Source organism: Sceloporus occidentalis, unplaced genomic scaffold (genome assembly GCF_023333645.1).
Source record: "Sceloporus occidentalis isolate IW3139 unplaced genomic scaffold, rSceOcc1.0.p SCAF_2, whole genome shotgun sequence".
Lineage (NCBI taxonomy): Eukaryota > Metazoa > Chordata > Lepidosauria > Squamata > Phrynosomatidae > Sceloporus > Sceloporus occidentalis.
In genome coordinates this window covers 195,372,188-195,398,376 of record NW_028316982.1, presented here as the reverse complement: position 1 = coordinate 195,398,376, position 26,189 = coordinate 195,372,188, and the positions used below count along the sequence as shown (strand labels likewise).

General features: G+C 38.0%; 1 protein-coding gene across 14 annotated transcripts in view; it reads left to right on the top strand.

The window, feature by feature from the left end:
* CASK (calcium/calmodulin dependent serine protein kinase) overlaps nucleotides 1–26,189 on the top strand; it is a 202,563-nt gene that overhangs the window by 113,609 nt on the left and 62,765 nt on the right. For 10 of the 14 annotated variants that reach the window (XM_089511886.1, XM_089511884.1, XM_089511883.1 and 7 more), the window contains exons 10-13: nucleotides 2,733–2,832; nucleotides 8,065–8,082; nucleotides 15,836–15,957; nucleotides 24,023–24,100. In XM_089511886.1, the coding sequence (XP_089368012.1) occupies nucleotides 2,733–2,832; nucleotides 8,065–8,082; nucleotides 15,836–15,957; nucleotides 24,023–24,100 (318 nt within the window). The remainder of the gene's footprint in view (nucleotides 1–2,732; nucleotides 2,833–8,064; nucleotides 8,083–15,835; nucleotides 15,958–24,022; nucleotides 24,101–26,189) is intronic. The other 4 variants (XM_089511887.1, XM_089511885.1, XM_089511880.1 and 1 more) reach the window with 1 other exon arrangement.

Sequence of the window (26,189 nt, the reverse complement as noted above, 5' to 3'; positions counted from 1 at the left end):
ATACCCCTAGAAGCCAAGATGACCCAATTGAGGCTGTCGTACTTTGGCCACATCATGAGGAGGCATTACTCACTAGAAAAGACATTAATGCTCGAGAAGGTGTGTTAGAAAGAGAGGAAGATCACACACCAGATGGATAAACTCAATCAGGGATGTCACGGGCCTTAGCCTGCAGGACCTACACAGAGCAGTAGAGGATAGGGGGTCTTAGAGATGTCTCATCCACAGGGTCAAGGTCAACTTGAGGGCATTTAACAACAACAACAAACCAATAGAATGTACTTGGACAAATATGAGCACTAAGTTTATTTTGTAGCTATCACTTCTTCATGGAGTGCCACTACAGCAAATAACTCCTTGGCAATGCATATTTGTGATTAGTATTAATTCAAGTACAGTGGGTCCTTGTTATCCACTGGGGTTTGGTTCCAGGATCCCCTGTGGATAACAAAATCTGTGGATGCTCAATTCTTATTAAATACTGTATAATGGCATAGCAAAATAGTGTCCTAAAATGGAAAATCAAGGTTTGCTTTTTGGAATTAATACTTTTTTTAACATTTACAAGCTGTGGATGCTTGAATCTGTGGATAAAAAAATCCGTGGATAAGGAGGACTGACTGTAGTCATAGGTCCTCTTATGGTAAGAGGGTGACATTATAGACATTATACCTACTAATCCAGATGCACTCTCCTCCAGATAGCTCTTTAACTCAGTCAAATAAATCAGATTTTTATGAAGATTCATTGAGGTTGCAAGGGAGCCTATTTTCTATTCTGTCTTCAGCAGAGATGCTTTTATTTCTTTTAAGGCTACTTCAAAAGGTCTCTTTGCAGCTATAAAGTTTACATTTATGTCTAACAAATTGATATGTTCTTGCAAAGCAAAAATGTAAGAAAGAACAAGCCTTTCTGTTTGCTGCCGAATAAAGTTTAATTATTTGCAAGTATTTTCTTTTTCACATGGACCACAGCTGTTAGAGATGTCAAGTGATGTTCTTTTTTATGATCTCTGTGTAATTCCCATTCATTTTTTTTGGCACCTAACTAGAGCCAACTACAGGAACATCCTACAGTTCTAGCTTGAGACCTGATGGGTGCTCCTTTCTTTTCTAAAAGGGTTTTACATATCTTGTGGATGCAAGTCACTGTGATGGCCCCTTCCGCAAGCAACCCCCCCTTTAATTTTCCTTCTGATCCACTGTGTTAGAGCACTTCAAAGCAGGTTCTTTGTGATTCCTTCCCAGTATGTTCCTTCATGTACAGGCAGTCCTCCATTTTCACAGGTTTAACATTCGTGGATTTGATTATTTGTGAGTTTGCCCATGGCATGGCCAGAGAGGACACAGGTGTGCTCCTCTTCCCTCCCAAACTTTTCCTCTTGAGGGAAAAGGAAGGAGGGAGCAGCCAGGAAGGGCATACACATGCCCCTCCCACCTTCCTCTGTGTTTTGATCAGCTTCCCTCAGCCAGCCCAAGCATGGGGGAAAGAGGAGCACATGTGCACACCCCTCCCACCTTCTCCTATGCTTTGGCCAGCTTCCCTCACTGGCCAAAGCATGGGGGGGAGCGTGTGTGCATGCCCCTCACACCTTTCCCTTGTGCTTTGGCTGGCTTTCCTTAACCAGCCAAGGCACAGGGAAAACATGAGGGGCATTCACACAAGGGGGGGAGAACAGCACATGCACATCCTCCTCCTCCACATATTTGCAGTTTTTCCACTTTTGTGGGGGTCTTGCACCACAACTCCCGCAAATGTAGAGACTAGACTGTACTATTTCCTACTTTGTCTTAGAAATTTCTTTCTTCCCTGTAACTTAATTGGCCATTATTTATTCAGTATTTAAATAATTTGAATATACTGGACAATATTTGTTCTGTGTTCTTTTTTATTGCTATTTAGGAACACTTTTATTTGCAAGTGTGTAAAAATTGGACATCCCTTTGTTTAGGCTCCCTACCAGAATGGGAGGCTTTTTTCTTATACAAGCAGTTAGATTTGATGACTTGAGGCCTGTGTTATTTGTTTGCCAACTACATACAAATTACTAGCTAATATGATTGATTTATAGTGAAAAGCATCTTGTTTTCTTTTGCATAAACACAAAGTGATGCTATACTTAGATTTGGCTTTACTTCCTAAAATTGTATTTTCTTCCTATACCCCACAACGCTACACAGAATAAAGAGCAAACAATCCCCAAACAAAAGAGATATATATAGACAACACTGGCCTATTTGAATAGGACTGCCTCACTGTGGAAAAGCAACTTTTCATGTGTAGGACCCAGATTTCTGATAGCTCAATTTAGTACTTCTCCTGACTAATGTGTAAATAGGCTCTCAGACTTCTGTGACACTATCCTGTAAGTTTAGAGACACTTTTTGAAGGTGGACTCTTGTGCATGTGTTATTGAAGATATCAGGACTCTACTCCAGGTAATTAATGATCTGTGAGTAAAGGATTAATGGTAGAGACCATTTAAAAAAAAAAAACAGGAGCAACTGGCAATGTTTCTCGAGTCATCTACATATTCTCTAAGTTGTCTCTATAGAGATAAATGCTTGTACACCTGCTATAGATAAGCAGCCTTTTTTTACTTGTGAATAAAATTTAGAGTCTTCTGATTCATCTCTGTCCTCAGAGTAATGATGGGTTAAGGATTATTGTGATCAAGAGTGTATGAGCGAAAATTACTGATATGTTTTAACTTGAACTGTTTATTTATTTAGGGTGCAGTACTAGCAGCAGTGTCAAGTCACAAATTTAATTCTTTCTATGGTGATCCCCCTGAAGAACTCCCAGATTTTTCTGAAGACCCCACTTCCTCAGGTATTTTCAGTGAAAGTTTCTCAAACTATTATACCATTCAGCATTATTTCTGATTTTAGATACAGACATGCTTTTGGCTAAACAATTGTGATTCCATTAAATTCCATTTCTTGAATTGCATGAATGTTTCTAAAGAGTAGTGTAGACACATGTTATAGTTGTTTTATTACATACTTGTTCAAGATATCCAAATAAAACAGTGTGGAAGTGAGCTTACTGTTTAATCCTATTGAAACAGAACAGGACATTTTAGCACCCCATATTTGTACCCTTTATTGCAGAATCTACACAAAACTAGACCTCCAGCAATGTAGGCATTCTCTGATATGGTCATCAGACAAGTTATAAACAATGTTCCCATGTTTCAGTCACTTGATGAGACAAAAGAAAAACACAATGCTATTTTTAGACAAACCATGAAGACAAGAAATAAAAAAACCACACTTCAGTTGTCCCATTTGAGGGGAGGCAGGGTGGACTTTTCAATGAGTTCAGGAAGTACATGAAGTATACATTAAATAGTACTGTTGAACCAAATCCCAGCCACAATGCTAAGCCTACTGCTAATTACCAGTACACTGGAAAATCGAGTGGATCAGAAAGTTCCCCCTATACTTTCTCAATTATGGCATGATTCCTGGTTCACGAAGATTAAACATAGCTTTTTTGGTTTTTTCTTTAATGGTGTTTGCATTTTCTAAGAATTAGACCACATGTTTACAGAGGAGTCTACTACTTGTATTCACAACTGTAGGACCTAATAATTTTTTTCATATTTTTGTAAGATTTAATGTTATGCTTTCTTTACTCAAGAGGTCTTAGCTTTTCATTTGGGGCTTGAGCAAGGAATAACTTTTGACTTGTTCCTTATTCTTGATGGGGGAAAAATAGTCCACTTGCAATAGTCCAGTGTCACTTTCCTGTTCTAAAACTTAAATAGTTTCTCTTGCTTTCTGTATATCAGCATGGTTTCAGTACCTTTTTTTGAATATACCAACATATGTTAAAGTTATACATTGTTGCTTTTTCAATAGTTACTTCTCTTTGCACACACAGCTTTGGGTAAAGAATGTGATATGTGAGAGGAAAAATGAAAGCAGTACTTTGGATTCCTGGCTTGAGTTTTAAACTTTGAAAAATATTAAAGCAGTGATGAAGAATCTTCTGTTTGAGGCTTAATGCAGTTTAGTAACTAAGAATGATCTATGAGCTGGAAAGTCCCTTGCGAAATCTCATCTCAGTCATGAACTCAGTATGGAGATACTATTGTTCTGCTTTAGAACTTTGTTATAAAGATTACTGAAATGCTTTGAACATCCAAAGATGCTATATAAATGCTGCTGCCAGTGACAAAAATAGCAATATTAATATTGATTCTTAGTATCATCTGTGCAATATGTTATCATTTTTATCCCTCTATCATTATAGAAAATGCAGTGAGAATGCAGACTGTTCACTAATAGAATGTTCCTCTTCCTCCTGTACTTCAGGCTGTTTGCTTGCTAGCTAAACAAAAAAAATAAATTCAAAAAACAGCTAAAAAAATCAGTGGACCCCACAAATGTCAAACAAAGTTTTAAGATAAACAGAAGGGTGGCAAAATAAAGCAATATTCTCGGAAATGCAGGTGGTACGATCCACTACTGACTGGTTTATCCCTGCGTGCCAACCTGAGAAGGCAGGAGCCGACGTTCTTTTTTGTCTGTTTAACCAACATGTTAAAAATCAAATACAGTGGACTCGCTGTATCAATGGGCTAGCCATTTGTGGATCTGAGCATCTGTGGATCACCCCACCCCATTATTGTCAGTGGTGGTGCATGCATGTGGCCAGGCATATGTTGCTGCCTATTGACTCTAATAGGGCTTGACCATGCATGTTTTTTCTTATCTGCAGGAGTGGGATGGCAAAACTGAATCCCCACAGATAAGAGCACTCTGTAAAGTATACCTCTCCCCCAATCGTGATTTGAAATTAAATCCAGGCTATCTATCCCCTGGACAGAGTGACTCCTATGCCATAACTTAGAAAGCTTCAAAAAAAAGAAAAGTTCAGATATGCAGCCACAGAGCCCTCCTGATTCTTTACTCCCAGCTCTCATCATCTGTATGGCTTCAAAGCTGGAACAAGAGGAAGAGAGTGAAACTCTGGAATAGCTTTCTCTTCCATTGTGTATCATTTCCTTATCTGTAGAAACTCAATTTGAACATATGCACTAGATTATATATATAAAGTCAAGCTATCTCTCTGTCCAATCCTCATTATTCCTGAAACAGAAAATGAAGCCACGAATCAGAGCCCAACTTGGGAAATGAAGTATTTTATTTATTCAGTTGCAGGTTTAGGAGTGCTGTCCTCCACACTCCCAACATTCAGGATGCTCCTACTGTGTGTACTACAGATATAGAGAGTGTTCCAGTCCAAAAGATATTTTGCTGCCATGAGAGGAGCACATAGGATTTCCTTTGCTTATGAATCGTTGCTTGCCATCTTTTAGCTATCTTTCATATGATTTGGAAATACTAGGAACATACACCCTGCATCTTCTGCCTTTGGGCCTGTTCTCCTCCACTGAACACCCTTTGATTGATTTTTATGCATTTTATGTTGTTGAAACAAAAAATAAGTTTAGGTTTGATCAATAAGGGCAGGTTCAAATACTGTCATTCTGCTGCTGGAATTACTTATGCAGTCAGAGCTAGGAAAAAGTTATTTCTTCGCCTTCAACTTTCATAGCCTCCTATGTTGCCTCAAAACCTCCCTGAGAGGAAGAAATCCTATTGAACTACCATGGTGTTCAATATTATACTGAGTATTGCATTAATTTCTTGTCAGTTCCTTTCCTCTAACCTCAAGAGCACTTTTTTCATGGCTTTAGATTTCTAGAAATTTTATATTTATGAGTATACCAACCCCAAAATAATTGCTTTCTCCCAGCTGGCTATAATGTCCTGAAGGAAAACTGCTTAGTTAGCAAGAATATCTAATAGTCATGTTCAGTAGAACATCTTATGTAAGCTATTTCAGATGGAAAGTTTACTGAAACAGGCCTCTCACTACTCAGTTTGCCACTAGATGGCAAGCAAAATGAACTTTCTAGCATCATTTACTTTAATAGGCAACATGTAACTACTATTTTGATTGAATTAAATAATGTAATGTGCTGTTTTTAAAGCACTGGATCATCTGACTGATTGTGTGTGTGTGTGTGCGTGTGTGCATGTGTGTCATATCAGACATTTCAATTTAGAAAAACTTTTAACAAATATACAATTGATTGTAGTAATGAGAAGATCTGAGACTTAAAACCTCATCTTCCTGTGTTTTATTCTGTTTTTTACTGTGTAGAACAGTACTTTGTAAAATCAGAGAAAGGCTTGATTTAATATGAATTGAGAAAAGCTATAGGCATTATTCTGGATTAGAAAATTGGACCATTTGGGGGACCTTTTAAAAAATTTAGCTGTGATAAGCAGTTTCCATTGATCCATCTTTAACACTAATATTTTTAAATATCTCAACCATCTTGTCAGCAGCATGTTGTAAACAGAAAAGTATAAAAAAAACTGAAGAGATTGCAATATTTTGTTCTGAGGACATCCTAAACATGGGTTAAAATACTTAAAAAGAAAATGTGTCTTCTTTTTTCCTTCTAATTTTTATCATTATCATTTAGATCTACTGAAACAGAAGACAGAAATCATGGCTTCATCCACACTGCCAAAATAATCCAGTCTGACACCATTTTAATTGCCTTGGCTCAGTGCTACAGAATTCTGGGAATTATAGTTTGTTGTGGTATCAGAGCTCTCTGATAGAGAAGGCTAAATTTCTTACAAAACTATGATTCCCAGAATTCCATAGCATTGAGCCAGGGCAGTTGAAATGGTGTCAAACTGGATTATTTCTGCAGTTTGGATGCAACCCATGACAGAAGACCCTTATATTATTAGATTACAAAAAATGTAGCAGTATTTCTTGCAGTTGTTCGGATGCTCCCTTATTTGCTTTGTTAGCTCTAAGTTTTACTCGTTGCTCTAATCTCCTACAATTTGATCAAGGGCTTTATTGGGTATTTCCAGTTCATGAATTTCCAGTTCATTGGCTAAATTAATTTCATTGCCATAAAAAGATCATAAAAACATATGAGCATAACATTTTTCTGTAAACATCCCATTACAGCTCTTCATAATATAGATACTTACCTTTCCCGCATAGATCTATCTGGTAAAACGTATAACTCTCTTTAAGGCATGTCTGAATATGTTTCCCTCTTTCTTTGCTTTTTCCAAAAAAAAAAGTTCTGATTACATGTAACTTACCTTCTCCTGATTTTTACCCTGTTATTTTCCTCCTTTCTTTTTGTGTGTGCCAATTTTAGATTGTACAGCTATAGATCGAGTTCAGTAATATTTTTTTTTGTCTTCTGAAAGTGTAGTTGCATAAACTGTCCAGTATCACACAAAGCTAAGCAACTGAAAAATGTTATAGCCAGTACACAATGCCTTTATACAATAAGAATGTTTTATTTCTATTAAAACAGCTCTAATGTTCTGTCTGATGTTGAATATATCTGTTTGCCATAATGTATTACTGGCTGTGCAATTTTAAGATTAAGGTATATATAAACTGTAATATATAAAAACTGTAATTAGTACTTCCATAATTTAACTATTATGTTTATTATTATATTATTGTAATATTACTATTTCAGCTACAAAACCTTCTGAAATAATTGCTTTCAATTAATAACAAATCAGTGCTTTGGAACTATGATTGAACTGCCTGGCAGAGTAACAGTACAGTCCTATGGATGTCTACTCAGAAGTAAGACCCACTAGTTGGTCTTGCTCCAGGTAAGCATGCATAGGATTGAAGTCCATGTTTGAAAAAGAGCTAAATCCATTATACTTTGTTTATGCTACAGTTTTCCCATATACTATAGCTGGTTCACAGGTGCTTCCTCATTCCCATGTGGCACAATTGATAGCAGAAACACTGTATTGTGTAAGTTCAAAAATTATCAGACAATCAGATTCTGAGCATAGAGCAAATATATTGCTTTTATTTTATACAGTTTGGCCACATATTAAAACACAATCTATTTAAATAAAAATCAGTTTATGTGTCTCTTTTGTGGCTAAGCTATAGTGCCATGTGCAGCTTTTATAAATGCTTATGTTGAAATCTTCATGCTATTTGTTGTTTGTCCAAATGCTGCCTTCCTGCTAGGACTTCTAGCCGCAGAAAGTAGGTACCCCTTTGTTTTCCTCTAAAGCTTTGCACTCTGCTACTATGTTTGGCTTTGCATGTTTAAATCTGATTTTTTTATTCCTTTATGGGTATCCTAGTTTTAATACTGCCTTCATGTTTCTTAAAATAATCAAAAGAAAAAAATACTTCAAATGTACAAACAAGTATTATTTATTAAACTATTAAATTAACAGAAAGCTGATTTTGAGGCAGTATTAATATTAGCAAACAGCCCTTTTCCAAACAAGAGTACAACACCTGCTTGTGGTAGAATTCCCTGAGGGCTCAGTAGAGACCTGTCCCTTGCCTTCTCGTCTCATAATACAAAAGAGGAGCTCACCTTGACATTATGGAAAATGAAACATCTGTGTCTCCTGGCTATTTCTACATCAAGCTAACTTTCCTAAGGACACAGATCTTGTGTATTTTGTAATACTTGGAGGAGAAAGGGTGTTTTGTTTGTAAATTATCTTTCTTTTATGTTTAACCCCAAAATACAAACAATCGTGACCCCTTGGAATTTTTTGTTGTTAGCAGTAGTAGCATTACACAGCTGTTTAATTACTTGAGTATTATTCACTTTATGGCATCTTTCATATAATCTCCTATAGATATAGATACATGCACTACAGACAGAGAGAGAGACTCATACATGCAGTTGAAACAAGAACAAATAACAAATTGATGACAATTAAGGATTATTTCCTGATCTGTAGAAAACAAATGTGGTTACCTAAGTGTAGGGTTTAATTAGTTTTATTATTTATTATTCTGTTTTCAAGCAGGTTTAGGGAAATGTATCTAGAACCTAGAATCATAGAGTTGGAAAAGACCACAAAGGCCATCCAGTCCAACCACCTGCCATGCAGAAAATCTAAATCAAAGCATCCCCGACAGATGGCCATCCAGCCTCTGTTTAAAAACCTCTAAGGAAGGAGATTCCACTACGCTCCAAGGGAGTTTGTTCCACTGTCGAACAGCCCTTACTGTCAGGAAGTTCCTCCTAATGTTGAGGTAGAATCTCTTTTCCTGTAGCTTGCATCCATTCAACAGAGTAATCTCTCTGAATCATCGTTCCCTAGATTGGTATCCTCCATATGTTTTTAACTAGAACTCCCATCAGCCCTGACCATTTGGCTGCAGGTTGATAGGGATTACAGTACATAATATCACTTGGCCACAGGGTTGAAGACAGCTTTTCTGCAAATTGATATGAAGCTTTAATATCTTCCTTTTCAAATGCCAACAGTCCCTAATATCAACCAGATTCAAGAAAAATGTTCTTGCTCCAACTTTGAGCTTTTTAGTGGGCAAGAAGACCCTAACTGGGAGGCAGGCACAGAAAATACTTCTTCTTAATAACTGGTCATACAATAAATATAAAGAGTGTCATGCAAATCAGAACAGTGTACTGTCAGGGACATTAATTTAGTGATAAATGTCCCTAAATTTATCAAAAGGGGGGGGGATGGAAGAGGAGTACTTACTTTAAGATTTTGTGGATTGTAATCAGTTTCTACAGATGTTTTGATGAGCTGTAATCTTGAATGATGTTTTTATACCACTTGTGAGTGTTATTCAGGTGGGTAAAAATACCATCACCTGTTGTTATTGGAGTGTTTTAGTAATAATAATAATAATAATAATAATAATAATAATAATTTATTTATATCCCACTCTTCCGAATGATCGAAGCAGTTTACATTACAGTATATAGATGTTGCTCACCATTTTTACTAAAGAGTCTGCAGTTCTTTCAAGTCACACGGGCATATTGTTCTTTGTTCCATTTGCAATCTGGAGCAAAAGTAATCAGACTTTCTGTTGGAGGAGGCTGCATCCTACTGAATTGCAACACAAAAAAATACTGTTTTTTTCCCTCTGAAACCAAGGCAAGTTTCAGGTATTTATTTTCAAGCAGAATTGTTCCTACAGAAGTATTGTTCTAGTTTAAAACAAGAAATGTGTTCTTGTTTTCAAAAGAAAATGTGGGGGCAGGGTGGCACTAGCATTGAAATTTGGTAGTGGGAGCCATGAAAATGGTCAAAAGGGCCTAATGTGTTCCATAGAGCCATGTGCTGACCACCCCTGGACTAGAGGGCACAGTATAATAATGAGACTACAAGGGCCATCCAGTCCAACCTGAAATATGCAATCAAAGCACCCCCCCCACAGATGGCCATCCAGCCTCTGTTTAAAAACCTCCAAGGAGGAAGACTCCACCACATTCCGATGGAGTGTGTTCCACTGTTGAACAGCTCTTACTGTCAGAAAGTTTCTCCTAATATTTAAGTGGAATCTCTTTCCCTGTAGGTTCAATCCATTGCTCTGGGTCCTATTTTCTGGAGCAGCAGAAAACAAACTTGCTCCATCCTCAATATGACACCCGTTCAAATATTTAAACAGGGCTATCATATCACCTCTTAACCCTCTCTTCTTTAGGCTAAACATATCCAGTTCCCTAAGTCTCTCCTCATAGGGCATGTTTCCAGATCCTTCACCATTTTGGTCACCCTCCTCTGGACATGCTCCAGCTTGTCAACATCCTTTTGGAATTGGATTGGAAATAGTATTCCAGGTGAGGCCTGACCAAAGCAGAATAGAGTGGCACTATTACCTAGCTTGATCTGGACATTATACTTCTATTGATGCAGCTTAGAATCATGTTGGCTTTTCTAGTTGCCACATCACACTGTTATTTACCTGCATTCAAATGTAATGAAAAATTATAGTTTACAGCATATGAACCACAGTACATCCCAGTCTCCAAACTATGTTTTGGATAAGTAAAAATATGAATCTGCCATGATGAATCAGACCAAGGCAATGGGAACAGGGAGTAAAATAACCCGTTTCACCTGGTGCTGCCTACTTGTGGAAGCTTTTGAAGTTAATTGTTTTTAAAGCATTTTGGGTTCATGAAGTCATAAACCTGTTATTTACTGCAGAATTTGCCGACTTGATTGTTTCAAATTGCTATTCTTGTTTTTCCTTCTGGTCTGTGCTAATAGAAGTTGGTCTTTCACTCACATGCATACTTGCCACTATACAAGACTTAAAAACAGTCACTTTCAGCATACGGCACTGATTGCACAGATTTGAGAACAAAATGCTTTTTTCACAGAAGTAAAATGCAAAAGGTAGTGACTAGGATCCAAATAATATGTCTTGTGACAAATCAACTCCCTAACCTCCCCCCCCCATCTATGGCCCCTTTCCCACTGGCTTATAACGCGGATCAGGACGCGAATCATGGGTGCATCGTTTTCATTTGAGCGTGAATCTGATCCGCATTGCTCTGATATAATTTCCATTGAAATTCAAATCTGATTCAATTTATCTTGAAAAATCTGAATTATAAGTCGATAAAGCAGTTTTTAAAAATAGTGGCTTTTTAGCGAATTTTCCTGTGCCTCCCGAGTCTGATTCGGGGCAAATGAATGGGAACAAAAGGGTGTCTGATTCGGGATCTTGAGGATGGGAGGAGCAGTGCTCAAGGGGCTGGCCTGGGGGTGTCACCCGTTTGTTCTCTTCCCTGCATTACTGGTGCCATTTTCTTCTGTTCGCATAGCATTTCCCCTGGTGGATTGGGAAGCAGTGTAAGGTGATCGCGGTAGAATCATAGAATCGTAGAGTTGGAAGAGACCACAAGGGCCATCCAGTCCAACCCCCTGCCATGCAGGAAATCCCAATCAAAGCATCCCCGACAGATGACCAACCAGCCTCTGTTTGAAGACCTCTAAGGAAGGAGACTCCACTACACTCCAAGGGAGTTTGTCGAACAGCCCTTACTGTCAGGAAGTTCCTCCTAATGTTGAGGTGGAATCTCTTTTCCTGTAGCTTGCATCCATTGTTCCGGGTTCTGTTCTCTGGAGCACCAGAAAATAAGCTTGCTCCCTCCTCAACATGACATCCCTTCAAATATTTAAACAGGGCTATCATATCACCTCTTAACCTTCTTTTTTCCAGGCTAAACATCCCCAGCTCCCTAAGTCGTTCCTCATAGGACATGGTTTCCAGACCCTTCACCATTTTAGTCGCCCTCCTTTGGACACGCTCCAGTTTCTCAATGTCCTTTCTGAATTGTGGTGCCCAGAACTGGACACAATATTCCAGGTTGGGCCTGACCAAAGCAGAATACAGTGGCACTATTACTTTTCTTGATCTAGACACTATACTTTTATTGATGCAGCCTAAAATTGCATTGGCCTTTTTAGCTGCTGCAATCACACTGTTCACTCATGTTCAACTTGTGGTCTACTTGGACTCCTAGATCCCTTTCACACGTAGTTTCATTCAGCCAAGTGTCCCCAATCTTATATTTGTGCATTTTATTTTTCCGCCCTAAGTGCAATACCTTACATTTCTCCATGTTGAATTTCATTTTGTTAGCTTTGACCAAGTTTTCTAGTCTATTCGAGTCATTTTTAATTTTGATCCTGTCCTCTGGGGTATTTCTACTCCTCCTAATTTGATGTCATCTGCAAATTTGATAAGTATGACCCCAATTCTGTCATTCAGGTCATTGATAAAGATGTTGAATAGCACTGGGCCCAGGACAGAGCCCTGTGGGACCCCACTGGTCACTTCTCTCCAGGATGAAAAGGAGCCATTGTTGAGCACCCCTTGGGTTCAGCTGGTCAACCAATTACAAATTCATGTAACAGTTACCTTGTCTAGCCCACATTTTACAAGCTTTTTTGCAAGAATGTCATGGGGAACCTTGTCAAAGGCCTTACTGAAATCAAGGGTATGCTATATCCACAGCATTCCCTTCATCTAATTAAAAATATAATTGTAAGCCATTCTGATAGCCATTAGGGCTGAAGGGCGGGGTATAAATACAATAAATAAAATAAAAATAAATAAATAAATCTACCAAGTTGGTAATTTTATCAAAAAAAGATCAGATTTGTCTGGCTTGACTTGTTTCTCTGAAATCCATTTTGAATTTTTGTAAGTATGGAATTGCCCTCGTCTAGATGCTCTCTGTTTAATGATTTACTCTAGAATCTTTTCTGATATTGATGTCAGACTAACTGGACGATGCTTGTTGGAATCCTCTTTTTTTCCCTTTTTGAAGATGGGGGACAACATTTGCCCTCCTCCAGTTTGCTGTGACTTCTCCTGTTCTCCAGGAGTTCTCAAAGATTATTGCAAATGGCTCCGATATTACAATTGCCAGTTCTTTTAATACCCTTGGATGTAGTTCATCACGTCCTGGAGACTTATATTCATTTAGATTAACCAGGTATTCCTGTACTATCTGTTTACTTATTCTGTGCTGAAATTCCCATATTCTGTCCTCTGCTCCATTATCCTCAGGTTGAGCATTCTTTTCCTTTTCTGAGAAGACTGAGGCAAAGAAGGTGTTGAGTAATTCTTCCTTTTCTCTGTCCCCTGTTAGCATTTTGCCATCTTCTCTACATAGTGGTTCTACCATTTCCTCCTTCTTCCTTTTGCTGCGGACATATCCAAAAAAGCCCTTTTTATTGTTCTTAACCTCTCTAGCAAGCCTGAGTTCATTGTGCACTTTAGCTTTTCTGACTTTACCCCTACACGTGCTTGCTATTTGATTGAATTCCTCTTTGGTGATTTCCCCCTTTTTTCCATTACTTATAGATGTTTTATTTAAAACTTAGCTCAGTTGAAAGTTCATTAGTCATCCATCCTGGTTTCTTGAGACACCTCCATTTTTCTTCCTCATTGGAACTGTTTTAAATTGTGCCTTCAGTATCTCCCTTTTGAGAAACTCCCATCCATCCTGAACTCCCTTCTCTCTAAATTTACTGAAATCAGCTCTCCTAAAGTCTAGAATGTGTGTCTGACTATGCCTGGCTTCTCCTTTCCACTATTTAACAAACTCCAGGAGAACATGGTCACTTCCACCTAAGGATCCCACCACTTGCACCCCATTAACCAAATAATCCCTCTTGGTTAGGATCAGATCTAAAATAGCTGGCCCCCTTGTTGCCTCTTCCACCTTTTGGACAGTGAAATTGTCTTCGAGCCAAGTGAGGAATTTGCTAGACTTTGAGAATTTGGCAGAGTTTGACTTCCAGCAAATATCAGGATACTTGAAGTCACCCATCACTACTGCATCTCTCCTTTCTGAATGTGTAGTCATGTGTTCTAGTTAGGCATCATTCAATTCCTCCATCTGACTTGCAGGTCTGTAGTAGACTCCCACCATGATATCCTTGTTATTTCCCTTCCCTTTAATTTTTAGTTCCACTTCGGTTCCACTTCGATTGGAACATAAGACTGCAATACTGTGGACACCTAAAGAGTGTAGAAAGAAAGTTATCTCACCCACCAGGGTTTTTGATGCTTGACAAGTTGCCAAATTTGGAGGGTAACATCAGATGTTAGCTCCATCCTTCTTGGTCCCTCCCAGCCATGAGTTTTGGTAGGTGTTCCTCTCCTAGGCAGTACAGCAGGTTTATAGAGGGTAAAAAACAAGATGGATATGCTTGGAATTATGGATGTAGCTGTAGACAAGTGAGCCATATACCAATCCAGTGGTCTTAATTTTTGAACACATTATCATGGACTGAAATTCACCTCAGAACACTTCTAACTTAATTTTTCCCATTGCTTGCAGTGGAACGGTTGTTTCAAAGCAGCAGCAGCAATTACACCAACAAAATACCCTGCAAAGTAGGGGGAGAGAAAGCCAGTCCTACCAGCAAAAACAGAGTAGGGCTTTGTATTAAAAGGAACCTCTAAGAACATAACACTCAGTTTGCCTGTTGACCCATCAGGTCAGAATACTGAAGACTAATATTCTTTTTGTCACATCATATCGATGCCTTCACAACACATGGATTACAGTATAACCAGATTCAGAAGCTATGTTTTTGTACAAAAGTGGTATTGTAAAGTTTCTGTGGCATTTTTGAAAGTGTTTTGTCTTTAAAGTATTATTAAATTCTAAAATTTGAAATGTGAAAGTATACATGTTTCATTCTTGATATTCATATAACAAGTACTCCATGAAAATTGTAGCTGTTTAATGTTTTATTCACAGTGGGTCAAGTGAAATATTCTTATTCTAGTACAATAGCATACAAAACAACGAAAAGTTTTTTTGGCCAACCAAAATGCACAAAATGCATGGTGTAAGCTTTTGATGCTCCATTGCATGGTGTAAGCTTCTTCATCAGGCAAAAGTATTTAAAAAATCATACAGGAGGAAAAAAAATACAAAAATACAGTGGTCCCTTGGCTTATATGGGGATCCATTCCGGATCCCCCATCCCCCGTCGTAAGCCAAAAAATGTGCATGCTCAAGTCCCATTCAGTTGAATGGGGCTCGTGCTCGCGGCGTGGGAGAGTGTGTGTGACATGGGCACACACGCCATTCTCTCTCCCGTCATGCGGCTTCTGCGTAAGCAGGAAACCACGTATGCGGTGCCCGCCTATAGCATGGGCACACTGTATGAAGATGTTAGTCACAGGCCTGCATTTTGTCAAGATACTGTTGTGACTAGCATCCTCATTTTAAAAAAATCTCCTGTATGATTTTTAACACTTTTGCCTGCCAAAGAGGTTAGTAGAGCTTCAAAAGTTTGCATTATGTATTTTGTACATTTTGGTTGGCCAAATAAATGTATCACTGTTTTGTGGATTTTGGATGTCATTGTACTTAGGTATATGGCCAACACGGCTACCTCTGAATATAATTCTTATTCTAGTTTACCCTTAGTCTTCTCTCTGAGTGTTTTTTTGTTTGTTTACTTGACTATAGGAGCAGTCTCACAAGTGCTGGATAGCCTAGAAGAAATCCATGCGCTTACAGATTGCAGTGAAAAAGACTTAGATTTTCTACATAGTGTTTTCCAGGATCAGCATCTTCATACGTTACTAGATGTAAGTATATTATTATGCAAAAATACACATTTTTCAAAATAATGGAAAGCTGAGTTTTTAATTGAGGGAAATTTTAAAGCAGTGTACTAGCTGTAGTCAGGTTACATTCAGCCACTGTTGTTATTCAAGACAGGTCTCTGAAGATTCCAGCCACAGATGCTGGCAAAATGTCAGGAAGAAACTGTTCTAGAACATGGTCACATAGCCTAAAAAAACCACAAAAAACTATCCAGAACAAGTGTTTGTTCATATGTACTATATGGAGAAATCTTATCAGGTAAAATGTGGATGAACTTCAGCTGTTTATGAACAAACCTTCCTTAAGCAAAGAGAGCTTCCTAAAAACAGTGAAGAGAAAGTCTGGCAAACCTATTGAACAATAAGAAGGATAATTACCAAGAGTGACCTAGTTTCTTGTGTGTATCATCATTTCAGAATGAGCTTTGAGCACAGTGTCTCTTCAATAGATTTTAACGCAGTCGCAGGACACAACCATAGAAGTACTCTGCTTCAAAACACCTTAAGATTTTAAAAGTTGGAACCTGTTAAAATGCCTAGTACAAGAAAGAACCATATGTGGAGATTAGGAGGCAGCAATGGCCTGATATAGTTTAAATGGTTCTATAAGTGATGGTGATGAAAAGGGACAACTTGAATTGGAAATAGTACTACAGTATATACTCATACATCTAGACATACTCATAAGTCTAGAAATTTTAGTCAAAAAACTGACCCAAGAAACTTGGATCAATTTATCCACGGTCAATGTAAGTACTGTACAGAAGCCATGCCCTGGTGAAAGGTGAGAGCTTAATCTCTTTTCGGAACACCTAAAAGAAGCATCAACCCCTTCTACTATCTCATCCAGCCAATCTTTAGGGTGAACACAAATAGTTGTGCCTGTCAAAACTTTAGCATTATTTGCCTTTACATCCTTTGTTCCGTGCTGCTAAGTTTTACCTTCAACTTATCCACGGGTCATATCAAAATCCATAATTTTGGCCTGAAAACATGCCCTTGACATACATGAGGTCGACTTATAGTCAAGTATATACAGTAATTGGAAGCCAGTGCAGTTCCTTGGGAGGATATCTTCTCCCTATTGTCGTCCGTTGTCTTGCAGGAGGAAAGACGGGCTATAGGTTGGACTAGGAGGCAAACTCCTGTCAATTCCAGTGAGTACATGACTACTGTATATTTGGGGCCAATTACATTTCTTTCACAGGCAATCCCATACAGAGTATTTTACAGGCAGTGCAGTCTTGAAATTATTAAACGGTGATTCACAATGTGGGTAATTGTACATAGAATTAGTGTTTTTATTCTCACCTATAATTCAATTTGAGATCCAGTATGGTGTGTGGTTTGGTTTGGTACTCTGGAGACCAGGATCCAAATCCCCACTCGACCATAGGAATCCATTGAGTGACTTTGGACAAGTCACACACTCTCCACCACAGAGAAGGGCAATGACAAACTCCCTCAGAATAAATCTTGCCAAGAAAACCACATGATAATGTTCACCTTAGGGTCTCCATAAGTTGGAATGACTTGAAGGCACACAACAGCAATAATTTAATTTATAGTCTCCATCAGTTAGTGATAGAAACAGCATGGAAGAAATGTTTTGGTTTTTTAAATGGATGCAACATGCACATAAGGAATATTCTTTCTTTCTTTCTTTCTTTCTTTCTTTCTTTCTTTCTTAATATTATATTTGGCCCAGTTTCAACACAACATAAGTACTGCTTCTAGGAAATAAAAGCAGGAGTATCAACAAAATCTCCTGAGCTCATAGTTTTTTGTTGGTTTTTTTGAGCTATGTGGCCATGTTCTAGAAGAGTTTCTTCCTGACGTTTCGCCAGCATCTGTGGCCGGCATCTTCAGAGAATGCTTGCCTGGAAAAAGTGGGTATACATATACTGTATGAACCTGGGAATGCAGGAGTGTTGTTCTGTGCTGATGGCAGGTCTCAGGCTGGGAGGCTAATGCAAAAGTGGATTAGTGTTTGCTAATTGGTGATCATTATCTGCTGGGAAAGCCCCTGACTCTGAGTGGTTTCCCATTTGCATTGGCTGAGTCCTTATTTTGCTATTCCTCAGGACTGGTAGCCAAATTTTGTTCACTTTAAGGGTTTCTTCTTTCCGGTTGAAATTATCCAGATGTTTGTGGATTTCAATGGCTTCCCTGTGCATCCTGACATGGTAGTGGTTGGCATGGTCCAGAATTTCAGTGTTTTCAAACAGTATTTTATGCCCAGGCAGAACCATCCTAGAAAGATGCCAGCCACAGATGCTGGTGAAACATCAGGAAGCAACTCTTCTAGAACACGGCCACATAGCCTGAAAAACCAACAAAAAACTATGGATGCTGGCCATGAAAGCCTTTGTCTCCTGAGCTCCTTTGGCATTGCCATTACATGCTGCCAGTATTAGTGAATATAAACACAATCTCTTGTAGATTCAGAGAGTTTGTTTATCTTTTAGGGGATTCTGGAGACAAATAATGTTCAGGCTACAAGTCAAATTTCTTCTTAGTGTTTGAAAAATATTATGTTTTGTGTGTCTGAGATAATTTTAGACAGTCAGCTTTGTCCTAAGTACTGTTGCTAAAATCAAAGGTATTCCTACAAATTTTGTACTGTTTTATTACACATGTGTATTTCTTAAGGTAAGGATGGTGGTAGGTAACTATGGTCCATAACACACTGCAGAAATAATCCAGTTTGAGACTGCCTTAACTGCCCAGCTCAATGCTAGAGAAGTCTGGAAACTTTAGTTTTGTGAGAGATTATCCTGCTCTGTCAGAAAGCTCTGGTGTCACAATAAACTGCAACTCCACAGATTCCCTAGCACTGAGCCAGGGCAGTTAAAGTGGTCTCAAACTGTATTATTTCTGAAGTGTGTTTTGTCTTACTTTAGGGGGAAAATGAGATCATCTGAATTTAACAAATTTGCATATAAATGCACATTAAATGTACTGTAAACTTTGTGTGTACTTTCAGTTTTGAATACCGTATGGATCTGTGTGTAAGTCAAAAAATTTATGTAAATAATTTGACTCAAAAAACCTGGGTCAACTTATACATGGGTCAATATGGTAATAGGTTCCTTCCCAGGCCTGTTGTCTCCCAAGGGGACAGCGGGATGGGAAGGAGAATGGAGGGCCAGCACTGGCTCCCCAAGCCTTATCTCCACCTTGGCCGCCATGATGGGGAGGAGGATAGAGGATGAACTCTGCCCCCCCTATGCCTCATCCTCAGCCCAGTTGCCCCATGGAGGAGAGCCATGGTGGGGGTGAGGATGGAGGGCCAGCACTGGCTCTCCAAGCCTTGTCCTACCCTGGCTGCCCCTGGGACAGCCATAGTGGCCAGGGGAGGATGAAGGGTCAGTGCTGGTTCCCCAGTCCCCATCCCTACTCGGGGAGACAGCCAAGGTGGGGAGGAGGATGCAGGGCCAGCGCTAGCTTCCCTAGCCTTGCTCCTACCTTGGCTGCCTCTCAGGAGACAGCAAGGGTTGGGAGTAAGCAGGGCAAACGCTCTCCTCCCAAGTTGCTCCCCAGCCTGGTTGTGTCCTGAGGGAACAGCTGTGCTGTGCCAAGGGGAAGAAGGGTGGACGCTCACCCCTGAAGCTTCTTCTGAAGCCTGTCTGTCTCCCAAGGGGATAGCCAGGCTGCACTCTTATCAATAGTTCTTTTTAGTGTACAAAAACCATTAAGAACTCTGCATTTGTTTGTTTTTGCAACAGTCATTTCCAAAACAGAGCATGTGTAAAATATTTTACATATTTTTGAAATCATTTAAATGTTTCTCTTCTTGTATCTTAACACTGTTTAGCACTTCTATATTCTATTATTATTATTATTATTATTATTATTATTGATATTTAGGATGCTCGTGCAATTATTTATAATTCTAATTGCAATAATACATGTGTTTTATTTCAAGATAATTAGACACACAAAATAACACTTTTTAAAAAAGACAGCTGGCTAAAACAAATAATTATTTAAGAGCAGGGGCTTCTTTTCTCGTTTTTCCATCTCATTTCCTTAAATATTTGTCAAGTTAAAGATAAACCTAATCATCCTCTGTAGTGTGGAATTTGTGTATTTTTTATATATTTGAGGTTTTAGCTCAGTTAGTGCTTTATATTATACTTTATTTCAGTATTTTGTCCACAACAATTTTGCTCACATTTTTAATGACATGAAAGCCAACCTTGAGAAATCCATTGCAATTCTTTGTGAAAACATTTTGACCGTTACAACATGAAGGTAGAATCATAGAGTTGGAAGGGACCACAAAGGCCATCCAGTCCAACCCTCTGCCATGCATTCCAGAACGGAACCCCGCGTAAAGCAAGGGTATACTGTATTAACATGGAAATGAAACAAAGTAAAACAGAAATCACTTGCAAGGACAGTTCAAGCATTAAAATATCTTATTAGAACCTTTGCTCACAATCAGATCTGCTAGAGTGTGTATCTGAAGTACTTAACTATGAGTACCTATAAGTTCTAACCTAAATGTCTAAATGGCTACCTTGTTGACCATCATTATTTGTCCTTCTTATCGTCCTTCTTAAGTCTTTATTTCTGTGCAAAGGTGGTTAGGACTGCTGACTCCGGCTCTAGAAGCAGCAACTCAATGCCCTTCTCTCCCTGTATGCCTTCCTTGCACAAGAAGGCAGAACAAGGAACAACTCTGGGATCCTAACTGCCAAGACCACATCTTTGCCACATATGCCTCTAGGGGAGAACATGATTTGAGTATGGGCAACTGGGGGATACCCACAGGTTGGATTTGAGGCTCTGAGAAAGTGAATTAGACCCACAAACTAGCAGTTCAGTTCCCATGGCAGTTAATCTCTCCCATTGTTAATTATTGGTTCCATACTGCAGTGGGCAGGAGGGCAAACAGGCCTAATGTAAAGTATAAAACGATTACTTTTGAACAGGAGACTCCACATACAGGAGAGAATATTTTGAACCCACTCTGTCTTGTTATTTTGTAACATGTAAATGTTTTGTATGTCATCTGTTTTTGTGCTTGCTTGCTTGCTTGCTTGCTTGCTTGCTTGCTTGCTTGCTTGCTTGCTTGAGTTATACAAAGGTAGCATTTCATATGATGTGTTATATAAGATGAAAGGATAGCTCCCTACCTCATTGTTCAAGCAAGTAGGAAGCGAAGCACATCAGCAAGTATCAGAAAACATAGGAGTCTTTATTTTTTTATCTTGGGAAACAACTAACTGTAAAACACTGGGATGTGTTTTAAAACTTTTACAAACTTTAAAAAACTTTGGGGGGGAGGATTTTTGAAAAATAAAATAAAAATGCAACACTCGAAGACTTGCCAAAACTGGAAAGTGGTCCTCAGCCTTAGTTGTCTTTCAATTCTCATGGGAGGATTCAGTTACCATGGCAATATGCCTCTTCTCCTACCTACACTCAGACTATTTTGTTCCCTTATTTGTGAAATATATTCTGGGAGGGTACTAAGAGAGAGACCTCTCCCCATTCTTGTTGTCAGCTGCCCTTGCGGAGACCTCGACTCATGGCAATCCTGTGTATGAGACCTCTCCAAGCCCCCCATCTCCACTGCTCTGCTTAAGTCTTGTAGATTCAGGCCTGTGGCCTCCCTGATTGAGTCTATCCATCTAGTGTACAGTCTTCCTCTCTTTTACCTTTCCTAAGCATACAGGCTTCTAATGAGTCAAACCTTCTCATAATGTGGTGAAAGTACAACAGTCTCAATTTAATCATCTTTGCTTCCAAAGAAAGTTCAGGCTTGATCTGTTCAAGGATCCATTTGTCTTTTGAGTTGTCTGCAGTATTCTCAGCACTCTCCTTCAACACAACATCTCAAAAGAGTTGATTTTGTGTTTGTTTGTTTGTTTGTTTTTGTTTTGTTTTGTTTTGTTTTTGTGGATTTTTCAGGCTATGTGGCCATGTTCTAAAAAAATTTCTTCCTGATGTTTCACCAGCATCGGTGGCTGGCATCTTCAGAGAATGCTTTGCCTGGAAAAGGTTGGGTGTATATATACTGTGTGAGCCTGGGAATGCAGGAGTGATTTGCATGTGTATTGTTCTGTGCTGATGGCCGGCCTCAGGCTGGGAGGCTAATGCAAAAGAGGATTAATGTCTGCTAATTGGTGGTCATTATCTGCTGGGAAAGCCCCTGACTCTGAATGGTTTCCCATTTGCATTGGCTGAGTCCTTATTTTGCTATTCCTCAGGACTGGTAGTCAAATTTTGTTGACTTTAAGGGTTTCCTCTTTCCGGTTGAAATTATCCAGATGTTTGTGGATTTCAATGGCTTCCCTGTGCATCCTGACATGGTAGTGGTTGGCATGGTCCAGAACTTCGGTGTTTTCAAACAGTATTTTATATGCCCAGGATGGTTTGTGGCATATTCTGCTACTGCTGATTTTTCTGCAGGAGCAGAAGTTTGGCTTTTAAATGGGATGGTGGGGATGAGAGGGCTGCAAGGTTGAATATAAGGAAGTTTTACTTTTCAGAACTGGACTGGAACTTCCACCTGTTTCTGCATTGTGCTTTTCTATATTGTTTTTGCAGTTTTGTTTTTGTTTTTTGCCTATCCATGTTTCTGCCAGAGAGTGAACCTGCCATGTTTATGCACTTCTGCTCTAAGCTGTGCTCAAAAGATGTACCTGGAGAAAGGTCTCAGTGTTAGTTTCAGAGTACAGGCAAGTTCGTGATAGGAATGGTGTTGCAAGTGATGTTTCATCCTGTATATCTGGCAGTTTTTTTAAACATCATTATTTGCCATTTGCATGGAATTTTGCAAATATTTGGGATGAATTATATTCCTTTAGGCTATTTATGAGTATTTGGTTTGGTGTTTGATTCATGGCAGGAGGGGAAGAAGTAGCTGGCTTCTAGGGATAATAGTGGATTTTTTATTATTACTATTCTTAAATATTGTTTAATACTCTTCTCCATTTTCTGTACATCACAACAGTTGGGAGTTCTCTGAAGAGGCTAAGTAGTATGCAAAAAGGCTAGGATTCTCACCTTTTTAATGTGTTTGTGTAAGTGTAATACATATCAGTATATATTGTGGATTTTTTTTAATAATATAGCTAGAAAACGTACCCATTTTGTGACATAGTCTATGTTGCTGAAATGTTATCTTGCAAAACATTTTATTATGGTAAAAATAATTATAAACTATGCTTGAAGCTAGAACTTGAAAGAGAAATTGTAAAACCATGTATGATAAATTGGGCGAAAAACATAGGCCTTACAATAGATTTGGAGAAATGGGAAAGATCCTGGGGGAAAGATTTAAAATTTACATTTTGCTCAGATATAAGGGAAAACCTTTTAAAAATGATACATTGATGGTACTTAACACAATCAAGATTAGGAAAAAATTATAAAAACAAAAAAGAGATGTGTTGGAAATGTAACAAAGAGGTACAGTAGGGAATTTCTATCATATGTGGTAGGCCTGCCCTGAGGTGAAATCCTTCTGGAAAGATGTACACAAAATCATCCAAAAGATTTTTCAAATCAAATTCAATATGGAACCAGAACTATTTCTTTTGAATATGGCAGATAATAAAGATATTAGAGAAAGATTAAAACCTATTCTATATTTAATAACAATTGCAAGGATGTCTCTGGCGCAATACTGAAGAAATACAGATGTTCCAAAAAGAGATACATGACTGTATAAAACCCTAAATATAGTAGAAATGGACAGAATTACAATGTCTTTAAGAGATAAATCAGATGATGTAAAACAACCATGGGAGCCACTAATGAACTTTTTTAAAGAAAGGTGGTTAAATTAAACTGCTATCCTATAAGGAGATTTTAATACTCTGTATTAAATGTATATAGAAAAAGTTGTCTTTTTGGATAAGTAAACACAAAAGAGTTGGTAGTTATTCAGGAACTCTATAACTAAGCAAAACAACTAAAAAAAGTGGTGTGTGCTGGGGTTAATCATCTAGGAAATATATTTAATATAGGAAGAATATAAACTTTAAGAAAAATATTGTTACATTGTGTGTGTTTTATTTTCTTTTTTTAGCTTTATGACAAAATTAATACAAAATCTTCACCACAAATCAGGAATCCACCAAGTGATGCTGTACAGAGAGCCAAAGAGGTAAATATTATAAAGCCTATTTTAAATCTGTCAAATATAGTATTGTATATACTACCTCACTACAGTGGGCACTTAGAATTTGCTAAGGTTTAAGTTCGATTTTTGGAATTTTTTAAAAATGTATTTTTATTTTCAAGCTGTGAATGGTTGAATCTAGGGAAGCGGAATCCATGGATATGGAGGGCCAACTATATTGTAGAATTCCAGCTGAGTCAGTTGTTAAATGTTATGCCTATTACTTGTGATATAAAGGTTTTGTCCTTCTGTATGAAAACTATGTACAGCTGAAGTGTTTGAACTGGTCCCAGCTTCTTTGAAAAGAACCATTTTTCAGTGGTATAAATTTGCTTTTTCTTTTATTTTTAGCAACAACTCCAATACCCACACATACACTCCAAAATCCTACTAGTAATAATATGTAATATATTTGGCTCAAATTGCTTAAATCAGTCAATAAAAAAACTCTATAGTTTTATAAATAGTCTACTCAGGACAGTAATTACTTCCTTGTGAGTGGTAGCAACTGGTAGGTTCCCATACCGTATCGCTGTTTGCTTAGACCTTTATTTTTAAGTTAAGGGGAAAAACAGAAAGACAGAATCAGAAGAATATATTCAGTAGATATAAAATGAATTCTGGGTTGGAGACAGAGGGTTTTCAGTAGGCTTTGGTACTGGAAAATGTGTGAATAACCTTGTTAAAGGATAAGCAACATTTTGTCTTTTCAATAAATATTTTTTCCGTTTACCTAACATGAAAATATATTATCATGCTTGTGGTATGTCTTGGATAAAAGAATGGATAAAGTTAGATAACAAAAGACTAGTGCAATTAGAAGGTTTCAATATAGACCTTGGATGGCATGCCTTCTCATGCTATAATTGAAAATGAATAAAGAATTTGGAAATCATTGTGTGAGGTGATCCTTAATGAAGACATGAATGAGATATAAAAAACGCTTGTTCCCAAAAATACCACTCTGGACGTCCCCACATGAAGCATTCCCTAAAAAAGAAAATCTACATAAAGACAATTGGCTAACCTACAAAGTGTTACTAAAACAAAAAGAAAGGAAATACCAATTGAAAACAAAGGAGGAGCTAAACCAAGAAGATGCAATATGCCACTGGTTTCTATACTGATAGCTAAAAGAAGGATTTAAAAGAGGTGAGAAACTCAAAGGCATAGAGACAAGCAAAACAGGTTTATATCAGTTACTCAGGTCAGAAAACAAACAAACTATCAAAAAAATCTATAATTCTATAATTTGTTAATGTCATATGAGATGGAAGAAGAAACGATCAAGAACAATATGGTAAGATGGGCACAGAATATTGGCCATCCAATACATTTAGAACAATTGATTAAATCTTGGAGATGAACCAACAAGTTCATCAAAAGTAATGAACTTAAAAGAAAATTATTATAAGTTTTTCTACAGATGGCATCTAACACCAGCAAAGATAGTAAAAATGTATAAAAACCCAAAAAATAATTGTTGGAAATGTGAGCAAACAAATGATACCTTCTATCACATGTGGTAGGAGTGTGATAAGGCTAAAAAATACTGGAGGAAAATGCACAAAGGAATAACAGAAACACTAAAAATGAATTTCCCTATAACCCCAGAAGCCTATCTCTTCAATATGCTAACCGAATTAGGAAATCAGACAGAGAAAATATATGGGCATATACTCCTATGTGCAGTAAGATCTTCTAGACTGGTCAACACTAAGAAATAGATCTGATAATAGTCCTACAAAATGCTTATTCGTTTCTTATCTACCATTGTTTTCTTTTATATGTGACAGCCTATCTTTCACCTGTTGATTTAGCCATTCTCTAGTAGTAAACTGTGAAAGAGGGCTTGGCCACTTTTTGTACATTGATATTCCCCTCTGATCCATCTACAGTGATCAAAAATTGAAAATGTCAAACAAAAGTTTTGGGATAGTTTCCTGTGTGTGTTACTTTTTACTTTCCAGTTTTACTATTCTTTTATCATAATCCTCTTCCAAGAGGATTTTTCTTTTCTTTCTTTTTTTTTTTTTCTTTAGGAATTGCATTTGGCCTGAATTTTCTGACCATT